The sequence below is a fragment of the Agelaius tricolor genome, unplaced genomic scaffold (assembly GCF_023055355.1).
Source record: "Agelaius tricolor isolate 1412-34295 unplaced genomic scaffold, bAgeTri1.0.p SCAF_33, whole genome shotgun sequence".
Lineage (NCBI taxonomy): Eukaryota > Metazoa > Chordata > Aves > Passeriformes > Icteridae > Agelaius > Agelaius tricolor.
Window position 1 is genome coordinate 2,273,485 of NW_027269293.1, and position 21,734 is coordinate 2,295,218.

At 66.2% G+C, this 21,734-nt stretch overlaps 3 protein-coding genes across 4 annotated transcripts in view; 1 reads left to right on the forward strand and 2 right to left on the reverse strand.

Annotated features, from left to right (window-relative positions):
- Positions 1 to 7,189: 7,189 nt before the first annotated feature.
- Positions 7,190 to 10,187, reverse strand: ATP5F1D (ATP synthase F1 subunit delta). The gene is made up of 5 exons (XM_071451750.1): positions 9,985 to 10,187; positions 9,103 to 9,256; positions 8,653 to 8,741; positions 8,105 to 8,233; positions 7,190 to 7,312 (listed from the first exon to the last, which is right to left on the reverse strand). Exons 1-4 carry the CDS (start codon positions 10,120 to 10,122, stop codon positions 8,111 to 8,113), a joined length of 504 nt encoding a protein of 167 aa, XP_071307851.1. The 5' UTR covers positions 10,123 to 10,187; the 3' UTR covers positions 7,190 to 7,312; positions 8,105 to 8,110.
- A 499-nt stretch (positions 10,188 to 10,686) lies between these two features.
- On the forward strand, positions 10,687 to 18,314 carry CBARP (CACN subunit beta associated regulatory protein). The gene is made up of 10 exons (XM_071451701.1): positions 10,687 to 10,838; positions 12,978 to 13,049; positions 13,616 to 13,761; positions 13,860 to 13,921; positions 14,188 to 14,353; positions 14,421 to 14,595; positions 14,785 to 14,937; positions 15,229 to 15,436; positions 15,541 to 15,724; positions 16,048 to 18,314. Exons 2-10 carry the CDS (start codon positions 13,002 to 13,004, stop codon positions 17,225 to 17,227), a joined length of 2,322 nt encoding a protein of 773 aa, XP_071307802.1. The 5' UTR covers positions 10,687 to 10,838; positions 12,978 to 13,001; the 3' UTR covers positions 17,228 to 18,314.
- Positions 18,315 to 18,775: 461 nt separating this feature from the next.
- The window catches only part of STK11 (serine/threonine kinase 11), a 32,441-nt gene continuing 29,482 nt past the window's right edge, over positions 18,776 to 21,734 (reverse strand). The window contains exons 9-10 of one of the 2 annotated variants that reach the window (XM_071451734.1): positions 20,557 to 20,782; positions 19,214 to 19,348 (exon numbers count right to left, since the gene is read on the reverse strand). In XM_071451734.1, the coding sequence (XP_071307835.1) occupies positions 20,568 to 20,782 (215 nt within the window). In that variant the 3' untranslated portion in view covers positions 19,214 to 19,348; positions 20,557 to 20,567. Of the gene's footprint in view, positions 19,349 to 20,556; positions 20,783 to 21,734 lie in introns of both variants that reach the window. The other variant, XM_071451733.1, reaches the window with a different exon arrangement.

Here is a 21,734-nt window from a genome sequence, read left to right on the forward strand (position 1 = left end):
ACACACTGAACCTTGTTCCTGGGGTGACCCAGCCTTGTAAACCCGAGGGAAAGTAACTCCCTATTCCACCATATCCAATCCCATCCCACCCTATCCCAACCCATCCCCATCACACTCCAGCCCTCTGATCTCACCGTGAGGCGTCATCCCCAGTCCTGGGAATGCACGCACACCGGGTGGCAGAACCATGCAGGATGGATGCCGTGCCCAGAGCCGGGGGTGATGCCAGCAGGGGATCGAGGGGAGCAGGGGGGGCGTGGGGCGGGCGTCCCCCGGCTGCCCCGTGTGCTGGCACACTCAGCCCCGTGTGTTAACACACTCAGCGCCGCGGCATTCCCGCCCCGCGCCTGCCCCCGGCTCCCCTCGGAGCCGCCTCAGGAATGCGGGAGCCTCACCCGGGCGGGGATGAGGGCACCTCCCCACCCTGCATCGCCTTGGCAGCCCCCAAGCCCAGCCCGGCATGGGGCAGACACAGCCCTGGTGTGGGCGCACTGCCCTCCCTGCTCCTCCCCAGCAGGGCTGGCATCCCTTTGACCCCCAAAACCGGGAAGGAGGAACAGAATCCATGCAGGCAGGATGTGCCCCAGGAAAGCCCGACTCGGGCGGGATGGGGACGGGAGGAGGCACTTCCTCCTGGCCTTGTCCTTTCACACACGAGTTCACCTCCTTCACCCCCTGCTTGTGCTCACCCCGCACCCCGAGCCCGCACAGGAGCTCCGGGCGTGCTCCCACTCGCGGGGCTCGCTCGGCCCCGGTGGGTGCTGTCCTCCCAGCCACGCTCCCACGCCCACGTTCCCACACGCGGGCCATGGGCGCAGGCACCCCCTCCCTTCCCGGCCCCCTGCGCTCCCCCGCGGCCGCAGTTCCTGTTTACGGTGACGGAGCCGCCTGCCCGGCCCTCCCGACACCGGGAGGGGGGGGATTACCGGGGAATCGCCGGTGCTGCTGCTGCCTCTCCCGTGCCTGGCACCGGCGCTGATGGGTTCCCGGCTGTGCGGGATCACCCCATGGATGCGAGACCATTCTGGGAACAGCAGCAGGAAATCCTGACTGGGAAAAGAGCTGGACCCTGTGTGTGCCATCGGCATGGGCTGGGAGCCACCGATCTGCTGTGCGTGGAGTGTGAGTGCCCCTGCCTGGCACTGCCAGACTCTGTGTCTGGAGCGGGGCCCCATGCCCAGGTGGGGGCTCAAGGGAGGTTCCATGCCTAGGGTCCAGGTGTGTCCCAGGGAGCCGAGGGAGGAATCCAGCCCTGGGCCAGACCCACTGTGCCACATTCCCCAGCGCTGTGAGGAGCCGGGCTCAGCTCATCCCAGCGCCCGACCGACCTGTGGGGAAACTGAGGCACCAGCTGGGGAAGTGACTCACCTGCACCGTGGCCTCTAAATGCACTGCTCCGATTAGATAATGGGCGGAAGGATCACAGGGAGCCCGACAGCCTCTCATTAAACCTTAGGCTCCCCGTAGAGCCTTCAGCTCCATCGGAGGCCGTGGCCACCTGGGCCGGTGCTGGCCCGCGGGAGGCAGCCCTGCCCAGAACCCACCCACTCACATCCGCAGGCGGCTGCAGCAGCTCACATCTGGCCCTGTCGGAGGGTTCCTGCTCACAGGAGATGCTGCCCCTCCCACGCCTCCCCCAGAAGCCTGCAGGAGCTGGTGGGAGGCATTTTGCAGCCCCCTGGCAGGACCCTGCACCTTTGGGGTGCCCTACCTGGGACAGAGGGGCTGCAGCCAGCCGGGGTCGGGGCCCATCTGCCAGGACAGGATGTGGGGCCGGACGGGGCACACAATGTGGGGAAGTGAGAAGGGGACAGCAGGGACGGGGACAGCAGGGATGGGGACATCCCGTCGGCACAAGCGGGCTCAAAACCCCTCCAGTCCCCAGAGCTCCCCGCGGGCACCCGGAGCTCCGACTCCTCCAGGTCCCGTGGTGCTCCCTCCTCCTGCACCTGCCTGGCCCGGGGGGCCCTGCCTGCAGCGGCCTGTCCGAGACGCGCAGGAGCTGGTTGGGCCGGGCAGGTGTCGGGTGGGAGCGGGGTCCGCTCAGCCCACACAGGTGTGGCCGCGCCGGCTGCGGCAGCGAAGCTCCGCGCCCGGCTGGCCCCGTCTTGCTGGGTGGCAGGAGCCAGCCTCCCGCGCCGCTCGCAGCCCGGGGCGGGCGGGCACACCCCGTCATTAGCCCAGCTGCCGGCGCTGCCCGGGCAGGGAGGGGGCCGGCAGGGCCGGCACGGCCTGCTGGGGATGAGGATGGTGCGAAGGCATTGCCCACCCGCGCCTGGCCGGCCCCTGCTCGGGGGATCGTGACCCTTCCTTGCGTGGGACCCTGCGGGGGCACCCCCGCGCCCCACGGATGCCCCTGACGCGTGGGGGAGGCAGCCGCGGTCAGGCCCAGCAGCTGCTCGGGACGTGCCCTGCGGGTCCGCAGTGCACAATGACCCCATTGAGGTCCCGCGGGGTGGGGGGGGGGGAACACCCAAGGTGGTGGTGGTGGTGGCAGAAGTGACTCCAGTGTCGGCCTCAATCCTGCTATTTATACCCGGCGGAGGGGCGGCCTTTGAGGGAATGGGGATGGAAGCGCTGCCGACCCCTCCCTGCCGCAGGCCAGGGCATCCCGGAGGGCAGCGGCCCCGGCCCCCCGGCTTTCCCTCCCCACCCCACGGCCCAGCCCGGCGCCAGCCCTGCCAGGAAGAGCCCCAGCGCCGGGACCAGCTGCAGCCGCTTCCTCCCGGCCCCGCCAGGAACTGGGGAGCCCGCAGGGGCTCCGAGCCCCCCGCTGCAGCAGAGCTAAAGGGAACCGAGCGGCTTTGGAGCCCCAGGGCTCGCGGGGAGCTTGCACCAGGCACCTGGGTGCTGGATGCCAGGATCCAGCTGGGAGCTTCTTGGGAGCCTCCCAGCTTTACCAAGGGCGAAGTTCCGGCACATCAAAGGCGGGCGGAGGCAGCGGGAGCCGGGGCAGGAGCTGGTCCCTGCCAGCGCCCGGCTCCGCCGCTCCACGGAGCTCCCACCGCCCTGCACCGGGGGCACCGGGGTCCCGTGCGGGCACACCCGGCTCCTGGGTCGTGCCCCCCTGCGCGGCGTGGCGCCCTGCCCATCGCTGTGGCAACCGCCAGCAGCTCCGGGTGTATTTTCTGCACCAGGGCCACTGTGGGAACCTGGACGGATGCCACCTCATTCCGCTGGGCTCTCTGGGCCGCCTTTGTAGCCGGCATCGAGCCCAGCTGGCAGCCGCTTCCTCCCCAGGCTCCCCCTGCCCCTCGGGGGTCACGGCCCTGGCCAGGAGCCGGTGGGAGGGGGCTGTGCTGGAACCCCCGGCAGGACACCACGCACCCCCTCCGGCCTCCTCCGGCTTTGGGCCACCTCCAGCAGAGCCATGTGGCCTCCAAGGCCGCCCTGAGCGAGGGCCGTGCCCATGGCCCCGGGGAACGAGCCCCTGCCAAGGCACCTGGGACCCCCAGGGCAAAGCGCTGCCCCCACCGCCCCCTGCCTGAGCCCGGCAGCTCGCAGGGCTGGAATCGCCAAGCACAGCAGCACGGGCTGAGATTCCCGTGTCCCGTTCCCACTCTCCCCAACCTTCCAGTGCCTCAGTTTCCCCACGAGAGAACGCGCCCCGGGCCAAGGTTTGCTGCGTGGCCGGTGTGACACTGCTGGCCCGGGAGCACCGTGACGAGCTCTGTCGTGCTGGCTGCAGCACTCGCCCTCCTCAACGCCCGCCGGCGCTCGGGATTTTGGGGGTGAGGCCGCTGGGGCCACGCTCCCCACGGGCAGGGCACCCCCAGATCCCGGTGCCAGACCCCGAGCCAGGTCCTGCTCCTCCCCACAGGGTTTTCCCTGAGCTGTGCCACGCTCCCTCTGCGGGGCCACGTGCGTGGGAGGGAATCGGAAAAGGAGCATTTTCCAGAGCTGGAAACCCAGAGGAAAAAGGCTGCCGGCCGGAATGATTAACGCGGCCGGGTTAATCATTATACAGCAGCAGCACCCGCCTCCCCCCCCCCGCGCTCCCCATCCTAAGGAAGCTGTGAGGATTCGGCCTTCGAGCCGCCCAAGGGCGGCGTGGCCCAAGGACACTCCGGGCCGTGCTCGCAGCGTGTGGAGCCTCCGCTGACCTTCCCACGCCGGGGCCAGCGGCAGCACAGATTCCATGTAGGCAGGATGTGCCCCAGGAAACCTGGGCTGGGAGGGGGCCAGGTCTGCAGAGACTTCGGGACTGGGAGCTGCCCGGCACCCCAGGGTGGTCCCCAAACTCCAGGGAGCTGCTGGCGCATCCTGCGTCTCCCTGGCAGTGAGAGGGGTGGGGGCAACCTCTGTCCCCCCAGGGTGGGCACCGATGGGGCGCAGAGACAGGCAGGATCCCCAACGCGCTGAGGTTTGGGCAGGGAAAGGGGCGGCTCTGCCGGCTGAGTCAGCCCGGAGGGAGCGGGGCTTCCTGCGGCTGCGGTGGGGTTTGGGGTTGTTTTTCCTGCAGAGAGAGAGAGAGAGAGAGGAGAGCTGGAACCTTTCGCCTGCATTCGGGACTGGGTGGGACGGGGAAATGCCACGCGGCCAAACGCAGGGATTGCCGCCAGCACCGGGAGATTTGGCCTGGCAGAACCCGGCCCGTCTCGGAAATCATCCCCCGGAGAAGCGACGCCGCCGGCAGAATCCGTGATGCTTCACTTTCCGAGCGCTCCCGGCCCCGCTCCCCACCCTCCATCTGGCAGCAGAGGATGCGAGTCATGGGAGAGAGCCCTGGGTGGAAAGGGAGGAGGGGGGCAACGCCAGCCCTCCTCCCCCGCTCCCACCGCGTTCCGGGCAGCCCTTCCCCTCTCACACCCACCACGCCCCAGCCCAAAGCCGGAGACAAACAGGTCCCGGGGATAATTCCACCGCATCGCCCATGCTCCCGGTCCTGCATGGCTCCAGCAGGGGCAGGGACCCAAAGGCAGGGGCACCTCGGCACCCATCACCCCAAAAAGAGGCAGAAAGCACAGATGGAGGCTGCTGTGCCCCTGGGCAGGTGCCAGCACTCCAGGAACAGGAAAGGGCAGGGGAGAGGAGGGTGACCTGCTGAATCACATCATGATCCACACCAGGGCTGTCCCCCACCTCCCTGCCAGCCCCCAGGCTGGGCTCATCCCTGCAGCACCTGCACAGTGAGCAGGGAGCAGGAAAGGGCTTTGCCTCTGCAGCAGCCACAGCCACACATCCCCTGCAGCCAGTCAGGCCCGTTTTTGTGGCATCCAGCAGGACGTGACTGACGGTGGCTCTGGCATGGGCAGTGGGAGCCAGGGGAGGAGGAGAACGTGGCTCTGCAGGGCCAGATAATGAGCACGGAGGGGAAGGGCTGGAGGCAGAGGGGCTCAGAGCCGAGGCTGCAGGGAGCAGGCTGGCCTGAGAGTGTGGAGGAGCACAAGCATCCACCCACACAGGCCCTGCACCCCCAAAAGTGCAGCTCAGGGTGAGCAGGGCTAGGATGCTGCCAGCCAGGCATCCACAGTCCCTGCCCAGTGCTGCTCCCGTCCTGGCTCAGGACAAAACCTTGTCCTTGCATCCATGGGTCCCTGGACATGCAAGGGTCCCCCCCTGCTCCCCACAAATGCAGCCTACAAGTCCCAGCAGGTATCAGGCTGTGGAGCACCCAGCCAAGGGCAGCTGAGAGGGGGCAGGACCGGATCCCTCGGCTCCCCCAGCTCCCCTGGCGCTGGCGGGAGGCAGTGGGAAGAGCTGGTGAGAGGACGCTGACGGAGACACTTTTTTCCCAGTCCTAAAAATAGCAGCTGGCCGTTTCCCCAGCTTCCCGGCCTCGCCAACGCTCTTCCATTAGATGAAAAACCCGAGGCAGCCACCTTCCGTCAGCACGGCTGCGTGTGCTGGGGGAGGCTCACGCAGCCGAAATAGCAGCTGGGGACAGAGAGGGGCAGCGGGAGAGGGAAGGGAGCCGGCCAGCCCCAGTAATTCCCAAGATGTTTTAATTAGTACAGCTCTGAGTCTGAAGCTTTGCTTATGCTCAGTGCAATGTCTGACCTTTAAGGAAAAAAAAGAAAAAAAAAAAAAGAGGATGAGAGGGTGAGAGGGGAAGGGGAAAAGGCACTGGAGCAGCTCAGGAGCTGGAAGTCGGCTGAGCTTCAAATAGGTTCCGCGTCAGGCACTCGGAGGCTTTTAATAAGCCACAGAGTGAGAAATTTAACACCACAGGCTCTATTTTTGATCACTTGTGAAGGGGGGGGGGGGAGAGAAAGACAGAGTGAGCGAGAGGAGGGGGAGGAGGTGGTGGTGAGAAGAGGAGGCAGCCAAGATTACATCCTGGGTGGCAGTGCCCAAAATAGCCGTGCCCTGCTCCGAGCGCAGAGCGGCGGGAGCTGTGCAGGGCACGCAGGAGTGGCAAGCACTGACCTCACAGGCAGCCAACACAGCTTCCCAGGCTGGAACACCGCAGGGAAAAGGGGATTAGAGGCACGCAGAGGGAGGGACGGAAGCTCTGCACAGCAGTGGAAACCCAAAATCCCTCTGGAAAGGCGTGGGAGGGTGGCATGGAGCGAGGGGCCCGGCAGCAGCTGGTGAAGCAGGACACATGGCAGGACACACATCCCTGGCACAGGCAGAGCTGTCCCCTTGCCCAAACCCGCCCCTTCCCAGTGGTGCTGCAGCCCAGTGAACCTTTCCTGCTTCTCTGGGCTGTGAGGAGCCCTGAGGAACCCCGGGTGGCCTCCTCAGACAGGGAGCACCGAGCTCAGCAGAGCAGCTCCAGCCATCCCCAGCACGAACGGAAGCAGGAAAGATTTCCACCATGCACAGCATCTGCTTCCCTCTCCACACCAAGCCCATCTCCAGGAGCAGAGGAAGTGCCACTGGCAGCAGCAGGGGATGGGGCAGAGCCCAGCAGCTGCTGTCCAGCTGTGGGAAGCCCTGCCGTGCCAATGTGGATTCCTGAGGCTGAGGCAGAGCCAGTGCTGGGACAGGACGGCTCTGGAACAGATCTGTGCTGCTGAAATCCCACAGTCCAAGTGGTTACTGGAGATGGAGGTGGCTGGAGCACAGGGAAGGGATTATAAATCTGTCTGATGAACCTCCCAGGGGTGAATCTCCCCAGCCAAACCCCAGGGAAGTGCTGGTGACCCCTTCCCAGGGTGAATCTGCCTTGGGGCAGGAGCTGGGAACTGCTCCTGGCTGCGGCTGCAATTGCTGCCTGGGAAGAAGGCGATGTGCCACAAGAGGGGGTCACATTTCCTTTTAATTGATCAGAACCATTTCTCCACCTCCATTTGTCCTGTTCCATCTGTACAGCTGGAGAGTAGAACAGGTACAGGCTGGGAGTTCTGCATCCACAGTGGGATTCCTGCAAAACACAAAGTGGGGTCAGGTTAGCGCGGGGTGGGCTCGGCTGAGCTGCAAATCCCAATCCCAGGGCTTGGCCCCACTCCAGCTTTGCAACTGCTGTGAGTAAACATGAGCCAGCAGCTCTGCAGGACCAAAGAGCACCTGGATCAGAGATCAGGAGAGAGCAGGAGCTGCTGCCCTCCTGTGCTCCAGGCTGAGCCCGTTGGAGGCTGTCAGTGACTCACAGCCCTGCTCAGCACACACTGCTGCAATTCCTGGCTGCCAGCACGTGGGAAGGGAAGGGATGAGGCACAGTCTGTGCAGGGCAGAGCAAAAAGAGGCCACAAGGTAAGAGCCTGGCCTCACCTCCTCTGAGAATGAAGCTGTCTTTAGTGGGAGTGTGTGTGGCAGAGATCACGTGCTGCTCTCCCTGTGGGGCCCAGCATCCCTGCTCTGCCTCCAGATATGGCCAGGCCCAGTGGGGACCTGGGAACCAGCGAGACCCCAGCAGTGACCACAGCTCCCAGTCTGTCCCAGCACTGTCCACCCACCCCTGTCAGGGCTGAACTCCAGTGTCACAGCTGGGCTGGACCCCACAGTGTCACAGCCCAACCCCAGGCCCCACTGCCACCAACAGCCCCAGGTCAGCTCTGGGCTGGGGACCCCTATGAGCCCCCCCAGAGCTGAGGCCTGACCCTGGCAAGGGACAGCTGTGGTCACTGCTCCCCAAAAGCAAGGCAGATGCCCTCACCCAGCCCAGCAGGCCCTAGGGCAGGGCTGGATGCTCAGCCAGGCCGCAGGTGAACCTCACCTGGATTTACTCCAGAGCCTTTACCAGGGCTTCGTTAGCTTCTACCTTAATCTGAGCTTCTGCTTTAGCAGCTTCATCAGATGCTGCTGCCATCTCTGACACAGCTTTCTCCAGGTTGGATTTTGCAGTCTGGACATGAGGGCAGAAAGAATGTGTGTCATTGGGAGACACTGCAGGAGAGGGGACTGTCCTTCCCTCCCTCCCCTGCAGCCACTGGTCCTTCATATGGATGCCAAGGACCCACTGACTTGGGAGCCTCACAGAGCTACAGACACAGCTGTGCTGGCCCCAGACACCTTATCAGCAGGGAAGAGCTGTTCTGGAGGTGAGGACAAGGTCAGTGTCTGTCCAAGGGGTGGGAAATGGTGTGGAGATTTACAACTGCAGAGCTCCCTCTCTCCAGAGTTCACCAAGGAGGAGCCCCAAGCCTCTGATCCCAAAATGTAGTGGGGGTGCTGACACAACCCTGGGTTCTGGGCACAGGGACCCCAGAGCAGAGAAGGGGAGCAATTTCTCCACCAGGGTGGGTGAATTCTCTGGGTACTCACAGCCAGGTCCAGCATGTCCATGGTCACTGCCTCCTCTGCCAGCACCTGCACCGTGGAGTCGGCGTGGACAGTGACAGAGCCGCTGCTCACTGAGAGGCACAACACAGAGTGGGGCTCAGCCAGGGGGCTCAGCCCTGGCACCCCGACCACCCTTTCCCAGAACAAATCCTCAGCCCCCTCCCGTCACATCTCCAGCATTCAGGGACTCAGCTCCCACCCCAAGGCAAGCTGGAGCAGGGGATGGACCCAGAAAACCTGAGCACAACCAAGACCTGACCCCAGCCCACGGCTCCCAGATCAGCTTCCAGCAGCCCCTGTCAGGCTGGGAAAGCAGAAATCCCTGGAAGTGCACCAGGCCACACCTGGATGGGCAGAGCCTCCCTTGTGAAAGCGCCAAGAAAACCACCCCCACGCACACCTTTCCTCCCCAGCTCCTCCTGCCTCGCTCACCAAAGTACTTGGTGGCCGTCCCATCCTCGGCGTGGACTGTGACAACGCCTGGCCGGAGCACCTGGAGCGTGGGGACGTGGGATGCCAGGATGCCAAAGGAGCCGGTCAGCGTGGGCACATCCACCTGCTTCACGTTGGCACCGTTGTAGAACACCTGCATGGATGAAGAGGACAAAAAAAAAAGCACAGTCACCAGGGATGGGGGCATGGAGAGCCCAGGGAAGAGCCCATCCCAAGGGAGCAGCCCAGCTCCCGGCAGGTTCAGGGTGTGCCCAGGACACGCTGCACCTGCACAGGGTGGGAGCAGAGCCGGGCTCCAGAGGAGAGCTCCTGGCAAAGGCACTGGGGAAGCGTTCCCAGCTGCCAGGGGCACGGCGGGGAGGCGGCACATGGAGACACAGAGTCGGGAGTGGGCGAGAGGCGCCGGGAGCAGCCTGGGAAGCGCGTGGGGAGCCCGGAGCTGCCGTCCCCGCTGCGGCCCACGCTGCCGGGCTGTCCCTGTCCCCAGCGCCCTGCCCCGGGGACAGCCTGGCAGGCACAGCGGGGGCGGACCGGCCGTGTCCCGCTCCAGGCCGGGCCCGGCAGCCACAGCGGGTCCGGCAGCGCGGCTGGGAGGGCTGGAGCGGCCTCGGGCGGGCCCGGGAGCGCTGCGGCGGGGACCGAGCGCCCGGGCAGGCGGGCAAGGCCCGAGGTCAGGGCCAAGGTCAGCCCGGGGACAGCCCGGGGACAGCCCGGCCGTGCCCCGGGAAGCGCAGAGCCCCCGGGAGCGGACAGCCCCGCGGGGGAAGCAGCACCGCCCGCGGCCCGCCCGCTCCGAGCCCTCAGGGGACACCGGGCGAGGCGGGGGCGGGGGCACCGGGACCGGGGCCGCGGCGGGCATACCTGTGTGGGTGAGGCGAAGGTGAAGGCCATGGCAGCGGGGCCGCCGGCGGCGGGATCGGCATAGCCGCGGGAGGGGGGCAGCGGCAGCGAGGGGCGGGCGAGGCGAAGGAAGCGGCGAGCGCAGAACATCGCGGCCATGGCGGCGGCGGCGGCAGCGGCGGCAGCGCGGGGCAGGCCGGGACGGCGGCGGACCACAGCTCCCGACGCGCCCCGCGCGCCGCCCGGCGGAGGAAAAGCGCGCTGCACCGCATGGCCTTATGGGAGTTGTAGTCTCTCCCGTGCCCGCCGAGTGCCGTGGTGCTGGGCGGGGGGGCCCGCTCCGCCTCCGCACCGAGGGGCAGCCGCGCCCCCGGGCCCGGTCCGGCCGTGCCCCAGCGGCTCCGGGACAGCGGTGGGCACAGGGATGCAGGCAGGGGTACAGGCAGGAATGCAGGCAGGGATGCAGGCAGGGATGGTGCGGGCAGGACTGGTACAGACGGCTGGGAGGGCAGGAGTGCAGGCAGCGCTGGTGTAGGCAAGGCTGGTGCAGGCAGGGATGCGAGCAGGAGCGCTGTCAGGGCTGGAGCAGGCAGCGGTGTAGTCAGGCAGGGATAAAAGCAGCGGTGCAGGCAGAGGTGCGGGAAGGGGCGCAGGCAGGACTCACAGACAGGACTGCGGGGCGGGCAGGGGAGCGGGGGTTACGGGCAGGGGAGCGGGGGGTACGGGCAGGGCTGGTGCAGGCAGGGCTGGGGCAGCCCCTGTCCCCACGTGACGCCCGCGCCGCGCGGGGGCGGCTCCGGTTCATTCATAAATCCCGGGGCCGCCCCGCCGCACCGAGCGCAGCGGCGGCGATGGAGCCCCGGTCTCGGTTGTAGGTGAGTGTCTGGTTCCGGCGCCTCGCGATAGCCTCTATCGCGACATAGGGAGCCGGCCCGGCCGAGGGGAGACCATTACTCCCTATCGCGCGTAGAGGTCCCGGGGGCTCCTGCCTCGCTGTCACCAGCCCTGTCACCAGCTCTGCCTGCATCCCTTATTCCTGTCCCACATCTCTGCTCGCATCCCTCATCGCTCATCCTCCATCCGTGTCTCCATCCGTGCCCCACATTCCTGCCTGCATCCCGCATCCCTGCCTGCATCCCGCATCCCTGCCTCCATCCCCACCCCACATCCCTGACTGCATCCCTGTCACCGGGCTGGGGCGCGGGGCTGCAGCCTCAGGGGGGCAGAGCGGGTTCCCCGCCACGGCCCCAGCCCAGCCCCGGTCCAGCCGGCCCCCGTGGGTCGCACACACGCGTGGGGAGCAGCACCGGCCCGCCCCCCGCACCCCTTCCCACGTGCGGAGGCGCGGCACCACCGGGATCCCCCGGCCCCGAGCCCCCGCCCCGGGCACTGGCGGCGACCGCGGGTCCCGCCCCGTGTCCCCCCCGGGGGGGACAGCCCGGGGACCGGCCCCCTCCTCCAGACAATGGCCGTCCTGTTCCTGTCGGGTCGCCATGGAGACGGGATTCCTCCATGATGGGGAACAGGAGGGACATTCTTCCCGCTCCCCCCGGCCCCCCGCTCCCCCTGCCTCGGGCCTGAGGGTGCCCCACAGGGATCCCGCCCGTGGGGCGCCCATCCCGCGTGGAGTCGCAGCCCCCTCGCCCGGGGTCCCCCCATGTGGTCGGAAGCGGGACCCCCCCACACCCCTTTAACCTTTCTCGGGGGTCTCAGGGTGGGTCCCCTCACCTCGTGCTGCGTCCCACCAGCTTGGAGAGGCGTGAGGGCCGGTGTAGGAACGGGGGGGGTCTCTGCCTCGGGAGCCCCCCATCACCCCGATATCCCTCCAAGGGGTTGATACCCCGACCTATGCCAGGGCTGCCCTCAGCCATCACTGTCCCTCGCTGCCAGCTGCGACACGGCCACCCCTGCGCTGTCCCCACGAGTGACAGTCCCCACCCCTTCACGGGCTCCATTCACATTTTTCACTGACCTAATTTTGAGCGGCTTCCAAGCGCCCACCCCTGCCCGCTCTGGGGGTCCCCGACACAGCATTGCCCACCCGGCTCAGCCCCTTCAGCAGCCTGGGGACACACAGAGGGGACACATGGAGGGACACACAGAGGGACACACGGAGGGGACACATGGAGGGACACACAGAGGGACACACGGAGGGGACACACGGCCTCGCAGCGGGAGCTGGAGCTCGGAAGCCCCCGGGAAGGGCCAGACACGCGGGAGGGTGATGAGGTCCCCGCCGGGTCCCCAAAGGCCGCGGAGGAGGGGAGAGGAGGGCAGTGGGACCCCAGTCCCGGTGGCTCTCGGTCCTCAGGAGCTCGGCCCGGTCCCCCCGGCCCCTCGGTGTCCCCCCCCCGCGCGGACAGCCCGGTGACGGAGCCGCTCTCGGGATGACTCACGAGCGTCACCCGTCGCGCTCCGGCGACACCCACGCCACGAGCTGTGGGGCGGCCGCTGCCCCCCGTCCCTGCCGGGAGCCCCAGCGCGGCTCCCCCCGAGCTCCCGCGGGCAGGGGTCCCCCCCAGGGGGCTGCGTTTGGCCCCCGGGGACGGCAGCGCGGTGTCACCCCCGACCTGGGGCAGGGATTTCACCCCCCTGGCCAGCTCTGGCCCCTGGCACTGGCCACGGTTTGGGGGCTCCGGCCCCAGCCGGGCGTGGGGACCGTGGCCGCCTCTTCGCGGGGCCGGGGGTGGTGCCCACGCGAGTCTGGGGGCTCAGGGGCTCCCTGGGGAGGGGCAGCGGTTCTGCCCTCTCCTCCCCATCTCTCCATCCGTCCACCCCTGCTTCGCTCCTGACCACACCCTCCATCCCTTCATCCTTCCCCTGAGCACACCCTCCCTTCATCCCTCCATCCCGGTCCCTCCCTCCATCTCTCCATCCCGATCCCTCCCTCCCGGTCCCTCCCGGCAGCTCCGCACCGCGGTGCCGGGCAGGGGCCGGGCAGGAGCCGCCGCTGCCGCCCCCGGCCCGGCCCCACCGTCCCGGCCGGTGCCTCCCTCCGTCTCCCCCCGCCCCAGGACACGCTCGGGCCGGGACAGACCATGAGCGATGACCCAACACCCTGGGACAACGCGACCGAGAGCGCCACGGTGAGTGCTGCCTGTCCCTGCCTGCCCTGCCTGCCTCTGGCGCCCCTCCCCGAGCCGCCAGCATGGGGGTCCCGCGGGAGGGGGATTCATGGTGGGAGCTGTGGGATTCTCGTGGGAAGGGGGATTCATGGTCGGAGCTGTGGGATTCTCGTGGCTTCCGTGGGGCTGGCGTCTTCGCTCGGGTGGGGACGGCAGCAGCCCCGCTGTCACCCCCTGCTCTGCCAGCGCTGGGAGTGGGTGACAGTTCCCAGTGCTCTGTGTCCTGCTGGGATGCTCTGGGGGTGCGGGGGGTCCGGGGGCCTGGGCGCTGCTGCCGCATCAGCCCCTCTCCCCCGGCTGGGGCAGGGTTGGGGGTCCTCTCGCCGTCCCCATCCCCATCCCCAAGCCGGTTCCCACTCGCACTCGGCGCGGGGGCTGGGTCGGCTCAGCCTCCCCGGTTGCCGTTGCCGTGGTGCAGGCAGGGCCCGGGGGCGGCGGGGGGCGGCGGCTCCGGGGGCAGCGCTGGCGTCAGCGCGGCGGGGGCAGCTTCGGGCTGGGCCGGGGCTCAGCCCCTCGGCCCCGGGCAGGCGGTGCCCGGCGAGGTGTCCCCTCAGGATGGGTACGTGCTGCTCCTCGCCCTGCTCTCCATCTTCATCGGGGGCACCCTGGTCCTGCTCTCGGGCATCCTGATCATCTGCCGCCGCTGCTGCGAGGCCGATCGCCGGCACTCCAGGTGGGCGAGGGGTGACTCTGCTGTCCCCGGGGTGTGTGGCACTGCACGGAGGGTCGGGGGGACTGGCACGGGCACTTCTAACCCTCCTCCCCCTGCAGAGCCAGCGATGATCCCGAGAAAACCAACACCACTTACCTGGATGACTCGCAGCAGGCACAGGGTGAGTGACACGAGTGCTGTGCTGATCCCCCCAAATTGCATCCTGAGTTCTGGGGAGGGGAGTGAGGCAGCTCCTGGGCCCTCCCAAGGGGAGCAGTGACCACCACACACTCCCTGTGCCCTCCATTGTCCATCCCTGGCAGCTGGGAGCAGGGAATTCCTGGCTGGCATTGAGGCCATGAGTGCAACAAGTTTGCCAAGGCTCAGCTGGGGAAGCTGGGGTACAGCACGGTGGGGGGAGCTGGTTGCTGACCCCCTTCTCTGCAGATATCACTGGCAAAGCGGAGGACCCTGAGTGCCTGTCATCCTCCAGCTACCGGGATGCAGAGAGTGAGAGGTTCCTGTCCTCCAGCTCCTCCACTGCCCGGCGCGTCTCCTTCAACGAGGCCGCGCTCTTTGACCAGGGCAAGAAAACCCAGGAGAAGGGGAGGAGGTGAAGCTCTGGGCCGAGGGGGGGACAGGGGGTTGGGGCTGCCCCTCCTGACCCAGCTGTCCCACAGGTACACACTGACAGAGGGGGATTTCCACCACCTGAAGAACGCCCGCCTGACTCACCTGCACCTCCCGCCGCCTGCCCTCAAGATTGTCACCATCCACGAGTGTGAATCCAGCGAGAACAGCCTGGCCATGACCCCCCGCCTGCCCCCGCCCAAGCCTGGTCTTGCCATCTTCCAGGTGAGCTTTCAGTGCCCGAGGGACAGATGGGACACCCAGGCATCCTGCAGCACCCCAGGGAGGCACCGCTGGGCCCAGGGTGGGAGTCTCGGGGCATTGCTGGAAGTAGAGCCAGGAGGTGCTGGGGTGCAGGGGCCCCTCTTTGTCCCCAGCTTCGTGCAGACCCCCTGAGTGTGCTCTGCCTTGCAGCCCCCCGCGGGAGCCCTGCCCCGGCCAGTGCTCCCCAGCCATGCCGTGGGCCCCAGCTCTGCCCTGCCCGGGGACACCTACAACTCCACCGTGGACACCAGCTTCACAGAGGCCAGCCCGTCCGCCTCCTCCGACTCCGGGGAGGGGCCTTCGGTGAGTGCTGGGGCGGAGGGGGCCGGGACTGGGCAGGGGAAGGGGCTCCCAAGGGTTCTGTCCTGCTCCCTCCCTGCTCCCCCGGATCCCATCCCTGCCCCCTCGCTCCGTGCCAGGGCTCAGGAAGAGACGTGGGCATCCAGCTAGAAACAGGCTCTGCTCCCTGCCCCGGGGGACATTTGTGCATCTGCTGCAGCCCAGCTCTGACAAAGGAGCCGAGTGGGATGCGGGGGGGCTGGGGAGGCATGCTTGGGTCCGAGCGGGCACTCACGGCCCCCCCGGCCCCCCCAGTTCACAGCAGCACCCAGGAGCGGGAAGGCGGCTGGGGGAGGCAGTGCCGGCCCCGGGGAGCCCCCCCCGACCCCTCCCCAGGGCACCGTCCTGCAGTTCTTCACCCGCCTGCGCCGCCACGCCAGCCTGGACGGGGCCAGCCCCTACTTCAGGATCAAGAAGTGGAAGCTGGAGAGCACCCAGCGCGCGTCCAGCCTGGACACCAGAGGTGGGGGTCAGCGGGAGGGCTGTGCAGGCTGGGGGGACACGTGTGGGTGGGGGGCTGCTGCTGCCGGTTGGGTTGTGCCCCCAGCCCTGCCCTGCGCCCCCCAGGATCCCCCAAGCGGCGGCAGTTTCAGAGGCAGCGGGCGGCCAGCGAGAGCATGGACCAGGAGGACCGGGACCCGCACCAGACCGACATCATCCAGTACATTGCCCACACGGACGACGTGTCCTTCCACCCCGCGGGGGGCCCCTTCCTGCCCTCCCCCGCCAGCCCCCCACCCTCTCTCGGCAGGTATTTTTCAGTAGATAAGAGGGGACGGGGATGGGTGAGCCGGGCACCGGGAAGGCACCGAGGGACCCCGCGCTGCCCTGGGCTTGGGGTGCTCCCACCTCTGCGGCTCTGGTGGGGCAACCGGGTCCGGGGTGAGGGGTCTGGGGGGCGCTGGTGATGGGGAGGTTGGGTTGGGTTGGGGCATGGGCACGGTGCTGGCAACAGCATGGAGGAGCGGGTGGCCCCACGGCGCTGCTGTGGAGCCCGCAGGGGCTGGGCTGGCACATCCCTGCCCGTCACCTGCGGGGTCTGTCCCTGACGTGACACCGGGGTGCTGCCCGCAGGCTAGAGCCAGGCGAGGGGGGCGCGGGCAGCCCCGGCGAGCCCAGCGTGCCCGAGCAGCCCAGCGCCTACCACGACATCTGGAGCCTGCGCGCCTCGCTGGAGCTGTACGCGGCCTCCGAGCGCAGCAACGACCAGGACTCGGTGCGCAGCGACGGAGGAGACAGCGTGTCCTCCGCCAGCGGCGTGCCCCCCTGCCCTTCCCCTTCCCTGGATGAGCCCGAAGGCCCCGAGGAGAAGTTCTGGGGTCGGCCCAAGGCGGAGGAGTCGGAGCCCGGCACACGCAAGCTGCTGCAGATGGACAGCGGCTACGCCTCCATCGAGGCGCCCAGCCGGGGGGGCGAGGAGGGTCCCCCCAAGGACCAGACAGCCTCCGAGAAGCGCATTTGCTTCACCAGCGCCGGGCGGAAAGGAACCATCTTCGAGAGCTTTGAGGGCAGGGAGCCGGAGGAGGAGGAAGATGAGGAAGAGGAGGAGGGCGGGAGCACCACCCTGGGCGCAGCGGGTGGGGGGGGACACCTCCGTCCCCACAGCCCCCTGGCCTGGTCCCCGTACGGGCAGATGTTCCCGGGCCGGGAGGGGCTGCCCCGGCGGGACTACAGCATCGACGAGAAGACGGACGCGCTGTTCAACGCCTTCGTGCGCCACGACCCCCAGTTCGACGAGTCCCCGCTGCGGGGCAAGCACCGCTCCCGCACCCACCTGCGCAAGCAGTGGCAGCACACGAAGCAGTTCAGCGACCCCGGCGTGCGGTACCCGGCGCTGGAGCGGCACCGGACGCCCCTGCGCCGCGGCGACAGCGCCAACTACCCGCTGGACTCGCGGTTCCACAGCCCCCTGCCCCGCATCGTCAGCGCCGGCGACGAGGAGGCAGCAGAGGCGTCCGATGGGGTCCCCCCTGCCCCGGCGCTGCCTGACCCCGAGATCCAGGTGATCGTGGAGGAGCCCGGAGAGGCGGCCCCCGAGCCCAAGGCTGGCTCTGAGCCCCCTGAGGACGATGACTGCCCCGGCTCCGGCAGGTGCTTGGGGCTGGGCTCCGGCTCGGAGCTGATGGACAAGATCGCGGGCGGCCTGGAGGAGCGGCTCTATGGGCACCTGAGGAAAGCGGCCGAGAGAGAGACCCCCGAGTGCACGGTGGCCGTGGCTGCCAGTGATGCCTCCCCCGACCACAGCACGGTCTAGGCCCAGCACGAAGGGGAGAGACCCCGGCACAGGGGGGGCTCGGCCCCCGGCAGGGTTCAGGGCTTCATCCCCTCCTGCTGCCGGCACCGGGTGCGGGAAGGGGGTCCCGGCCCAGGCCAGGAGGGCGCGTGGGGACCCCTGGCTGTAACCTCAGCACGGGGGTCCGGTAGCGTGGGGTGGCCGAGCCCCCCGGCTCCCGGGAGCGAGGGCCTGGGCTGGGGGAGCCCCGGGGGTCGGGGCACGGTGGAGAAGCCGAGCGTTGGCCGGGGGTCAGCGCTGAGGGACTTTGCTGAAGCCCCCGGAGCACCTTGGCTCTCCCCTCTCTCCGAGGTTTTACAAGCAATAAGCCTCTCATCCGGCCGGGAATGTCCCCGCCAGGAAGGGGCCGGAGCTGGGTGTCCCCAGCGGTGCCACCCTGGCCAGGGGGCGGTTTGGGGAGGGGCAGTCACCTCCTCAATCCCAAACCCCCTCCCCACAAGGTCTGCAGGGAGCCTGGGATCTAAACTGGAAGCAGGGGGATTTTGGAGGGGCTCAAGCTCCTCCTGGGGGGCCCCCAGCGTGGCAGCCCAAGGGTTTGGGGGGAAGGATCAGCCCCGGGGACCCCAAAAATACCCCCCAGAGGGGTGGGGGTGCCCGGTGCCTGCCCCTGGTGCTGCCCCCCGGCCCAGGGGACAGGGTGAGAGCAGAGAGGGGCATCCCCAGCATGGGCTGTGGGTGACCCCCACCACACCCCAGGGGCTCAGTGGGGGCTCAAGGGTATTTATTGATTTTTACAGAGGCGGCTGCTGCTCCGTGGGGGAGGCGGGGCGGGGGGGGTGTTCACTTTTTATTGGGTTTTTATTTGTGTTTCAAAGGATGGATGAAAAAAAGAGGAAAAAAAAAAAAAAGAAACTGCCCCAGCCCAGCCCTGGCTGTGGCACCTGGGACTCGGCAGCGGGAGGGGGACAGGCAGGGCCCCCCCAAACCCCCATTGCATGCGAGTAGAGGCCGGGTTGCCCCTTCCCTCTGTGCAGGCTCTGCCCAAAGCTCTCCCTCCATCACCTCTGCGTTTTTAAGTCTATAAACAAAGGAGAAAAACCAAAACCAACCGCGACATCTCTGAGCTCTTTTCTTACCTTCTGGGGGTGGGATGGTGGGGACAGGGGGGGCTCCGGGCCTGGCATTGCCCCACGAGTGCAGGGTTTGCCTGGGGGGGCTGTGCCCTTCCAAAAGGAAAAGGAAAAGGAAAAGGAAAAGGAAAAGGGGCTGGTCATACCCCTGACCCCGCCTGCTGCAGGAGGAAGGACATGAAACCCACCTGCTGTTTTCACTTTATTTTTCTTTAAAAAAGAAAAAAAAAAAAAAAAAAAAAAAAAAAAAATAAAGGAAAAAAAAAAAAAGGGGGGGGGAGAAAAGCAAAAAAAAAAAAAAAAAAGGCAGAAAAAAAAGCCAAGTGGCTGCCACCACCCTGATCCCTTTGGAGCCCAGATTCCTCCCAAGCTCTGAGCCCTTCCTGGGCCCTGTTCCCTTCTGAGCCCCTCCGAGCCCCCGTGCAGCATGCAGGTGTAATAGAGTTCTGCTTTGTTTTAATACCTGGATTTTTTTGGGGTTTTTTTTCCTCATCTGGTTTATTTTAACACATCACGATGTGTAGGAATCTCTAAATATACCGCAAATATAAACAAAACAAAAAACAAACAAACAAAAAAATAAAACAACAAAAAAAAAGAGAGAGGAAAATATATAATATATAACAGTAGTCTAAAACATAAAGTGCACGGCAATGGCTTTGCACGACTCTACACGGCCAGGGGGCCTTGACCCCTCATCCCACCCTTCCCATCGCAAAATTAAAAACAGAATCAGTGTCTTGATTGGCAAAGAGTGATCGGGGGGAAGGGGGCAGCGTCCTGGCAGCCGCAGAGTTCAACTCCCAGGTGTCCGATGGGGAGGAGGGTGTGGCCACTGCAGCTTCTGTGTCCTGGCGCTGGCCGGAGCAGGGGGTGCGGGGAGGGAAGGAAGGGGGGGCTCCTTGGTTGGTTTCTTCTGGTTTCCTTTTGGATTGCAAGCACAGTCCAGTCCCAGGAGAGAGGCAGAGCTGGGGCAAGGAGGGGGACACAGGCTGGCCCGGGCCCAGGGATGCTGTGGGGAGAACAGAGAGAAGGGGGTTAGGGATGGCAGGGGCTGCCCAGTTTGGGGTGCTGGTTCTGCTCCTGCCCTGCACCCTGCCCTGGGATGGGAGTGAGGGGCTCGGGATCCCTGTGCTGTCCCTGGAAGGTTTTAGGGAGGTCCCTCAGCCAGGTGAGCCCAGACCTGCCCGAAGCAAAACCCCTGAGGAGAAATCAGTGCCAAGGAATGTCATGTATGCCAAGGAGAGGAGCATTCCCTTCCTTCAAAAGGTTTCTAGGCTAAGGGGGGGAGTGACCCAGCCAGGCTCGGGCAGCAGCTGAGCAGGAAGGGGCAGGAGGAGCAGCGGGTCCTGGGGAGCCCCATCCCAGGCTCTGGCTGCACTGACTCCCCGCAGGTGACTCACTGCCCCCATGAATTAAAGATGGAGCTGCCACGGGCCTCTGACAGCTGCAGGGGGAGGATCCGGCTTTTATTTCGGGCTTTTTTCACACCACAAAGCTGGTCGTGATCCAGGAGATAACAGAGCTCAGCCCCAGCAGCGCCGTGACGAGCATGAGGCCGGGGGCGGATGAGGCTGAACATGACTCACTGCTGGCTCCGTTATGAATGAGGGGTGGGAAGGAGGGGACAGGGCTGGGAGCTGGGGAGGAAGGAGCTGGAAGGAGGGGGAGAAAGCAGGGAGAAGGCTCAGCTTCCCCTGGAAGTGGTTTGGGCATGGGTGACAGGGCCAGGGGCAGGTCCCATGGGGACACCGTGGGGCTCAGCATCCCTCTGTGCTCCCCAAGTCCAGTTAGGTGGTGGTGAGGCTGGGAGCAGGGCAGAGGGGCCCTGGTGCCAGGTAAAGGGGCTCAGCATCCCTCTGTGCTCCCCAAGTCCAGGTAGGTGGTGGTGAGGTTGGGAGCAGGGCAGAGGGGCCCTGGTGCCAGGGAAAAAGGGCACAGCTTAGGCACAGCCCAGGAGGGGAGAGAGATCACTACAGCACCTCTCACATGACAGGGCAGACTAGAGCAGAGCCAGGGCCAGGTGGGCACATCTCCGCTGGGCTCTGCACCCCCAGCACCACAGGAAATCCAAGCCCTGGCTGCCAGAGACTCTGCACAGGGACACTCAGGATTTCTTTCAGGATCCAGACTACAAAACACCCTCAGCTCCCTCGCCCTGCCCATAGCTCAGACGTCCCCCAGCTCGCTCAGGCAGAGCCCAGAGGGCCCCGGCAGTACCTGGGCAGAGCTCACTGCTGCTTGCAGGTGGAGAGCTTGCGGATCTTGCTGCTGGCAGAGCAGGCCTTGCGGGAGGGGTTGGAGGAGGCGCTGGCGCGGCGCTCGCCCTTGGCCCTGGCGCTCAGCTGCCCCGGCTCCGTCCCGTTCATGCACACGGCCTTGGGCAGCCCCCGGCCGCGGCTCTGCCCGTTCTGCCCGGCCTCCTCCTCCTCCTCAGGCACCTGTCCTGCAAGGGAACGGCCACAGTCAGCGGGGGCAGCAGACCCTTCCTGGATCCTGCTGCTCCTGTGCCTGTACCTGCGAGGGATCCCCAACCCGGGATGTGCAAAGATGGGTGTTGGGGAAGATGAAACAGGAAAGCCTTAGAAATATGATTGCCTGGCAAAAGATTTTGAGAATATGGAAACTCTAAGAGAGATTGAAATGAAAGCAAGCTTTGAGATACCTTAGTTACTGAACAACTGGAAAACAACGGCATGGCCAGCTGAAGGTGATCCCCTTTTGATGGAACAACACCCTCTGCTTGCAGGCAGCTCCAAGGGTCAGAGCAGACCCTGCCAGCTTGGCAGAAGGGGCCCAAAGAGGAGTTTTTAGGGTTTAAAATGTAACACAGTATGGTAACGTAATGATTCTTATAGGCTGTATGGAAATGCTATAGGATTTGTATCTTGTACTAGATTGGTTAGTGAGAATCAGAATATTCAACACAGAAGAAGATTTATTGTATTGTAATGGGAACCTCACTCTCTTACCCCTTTTGCTCTCTTACTCCCTCACCCTCTCATCCTCTCTCCCCTCTCTTCTCTCAGTCCTGCTCCAGCTGTGCCTGGCAGCTCCCAGCAGGGCCCTGCACCCAGGCCCTTTGCAATAAACCCCAAGTTCCTGACCTGGCTGCAGAGATCTCTCATCTCTGTCTGTCCCACCCTGCAATGCTCCTACAGCTGCAGCTCCCTCGAGGACTGGTTTGGTGCCTGTTCCCCCAGCACAGACACAGTGTCCCCTCCTCCCCAGACTGTGTGCCCTGCCCCACACCTCAGGCAGCAGCCCAGCTCCTCTGGGGAGCAGAGGGGCAGCAGTGGATGAGGTCAGCCCTCTTTCCTCCTGCCTTCTCTGCAGGTCCCAGCCCCAGGTACCACCCTGGGGGTACCCAGGGGCTGGGTGTGTTTGCAGAACAGGGC

What these genes read in the sequence shown, in the direction of transcription:
- ATP5F1D (XM_071451750.1), bottom strand. Translation starts at nt 10,122, where the DNA reads ATGGCCGCGATGTTCTGCGCTCGCCGCTTCCTTCGCCTCGCCCGCCCC. An exon ending in CCTTCGCCTCACCCACACAG is followed by an intron (nt 9,257 to 9,984) that starts GTATGCCCGCCG and finishes TCATCCATGCAG; the next exon opens with GTGTTCTACAACGGTGCCAA. An exon ending in TGGACATGCTGGACCTGGCT is followed by an intron (nt 8,234 to 8,652) that starts GTGAGTACCCAG and finishes CCTCATGTCCAG; the next exon opens with ACTGCAAAATCCAACCTGGA.
- CBARP (XM_071451701.1), top strand. Translation starts at nt 13,002, where the DNA reads ATGAGCGATGACCCAACACCCTGGGACAACGCGACCGAGAGCGCCACG. An exon ending in TGACTCGCAGCAGGCACAGG is followed by an intron (nt 13,922 to 14,187) that starts GTGAGTGACACG and finishes CCTTCTCTGCAG; the next exon opens with ATATCACTGGCAAAGCGGAG. An exon ending in CTGGTCTTGCCATCTTCCAG is followed by an intron (nt 14,596 to 14,784) that starts GTGAGCTTTCAG and finishes TCTGCCTTGCAG; the next exon opens with CCCCCCGCGGGAGCCCTGCC.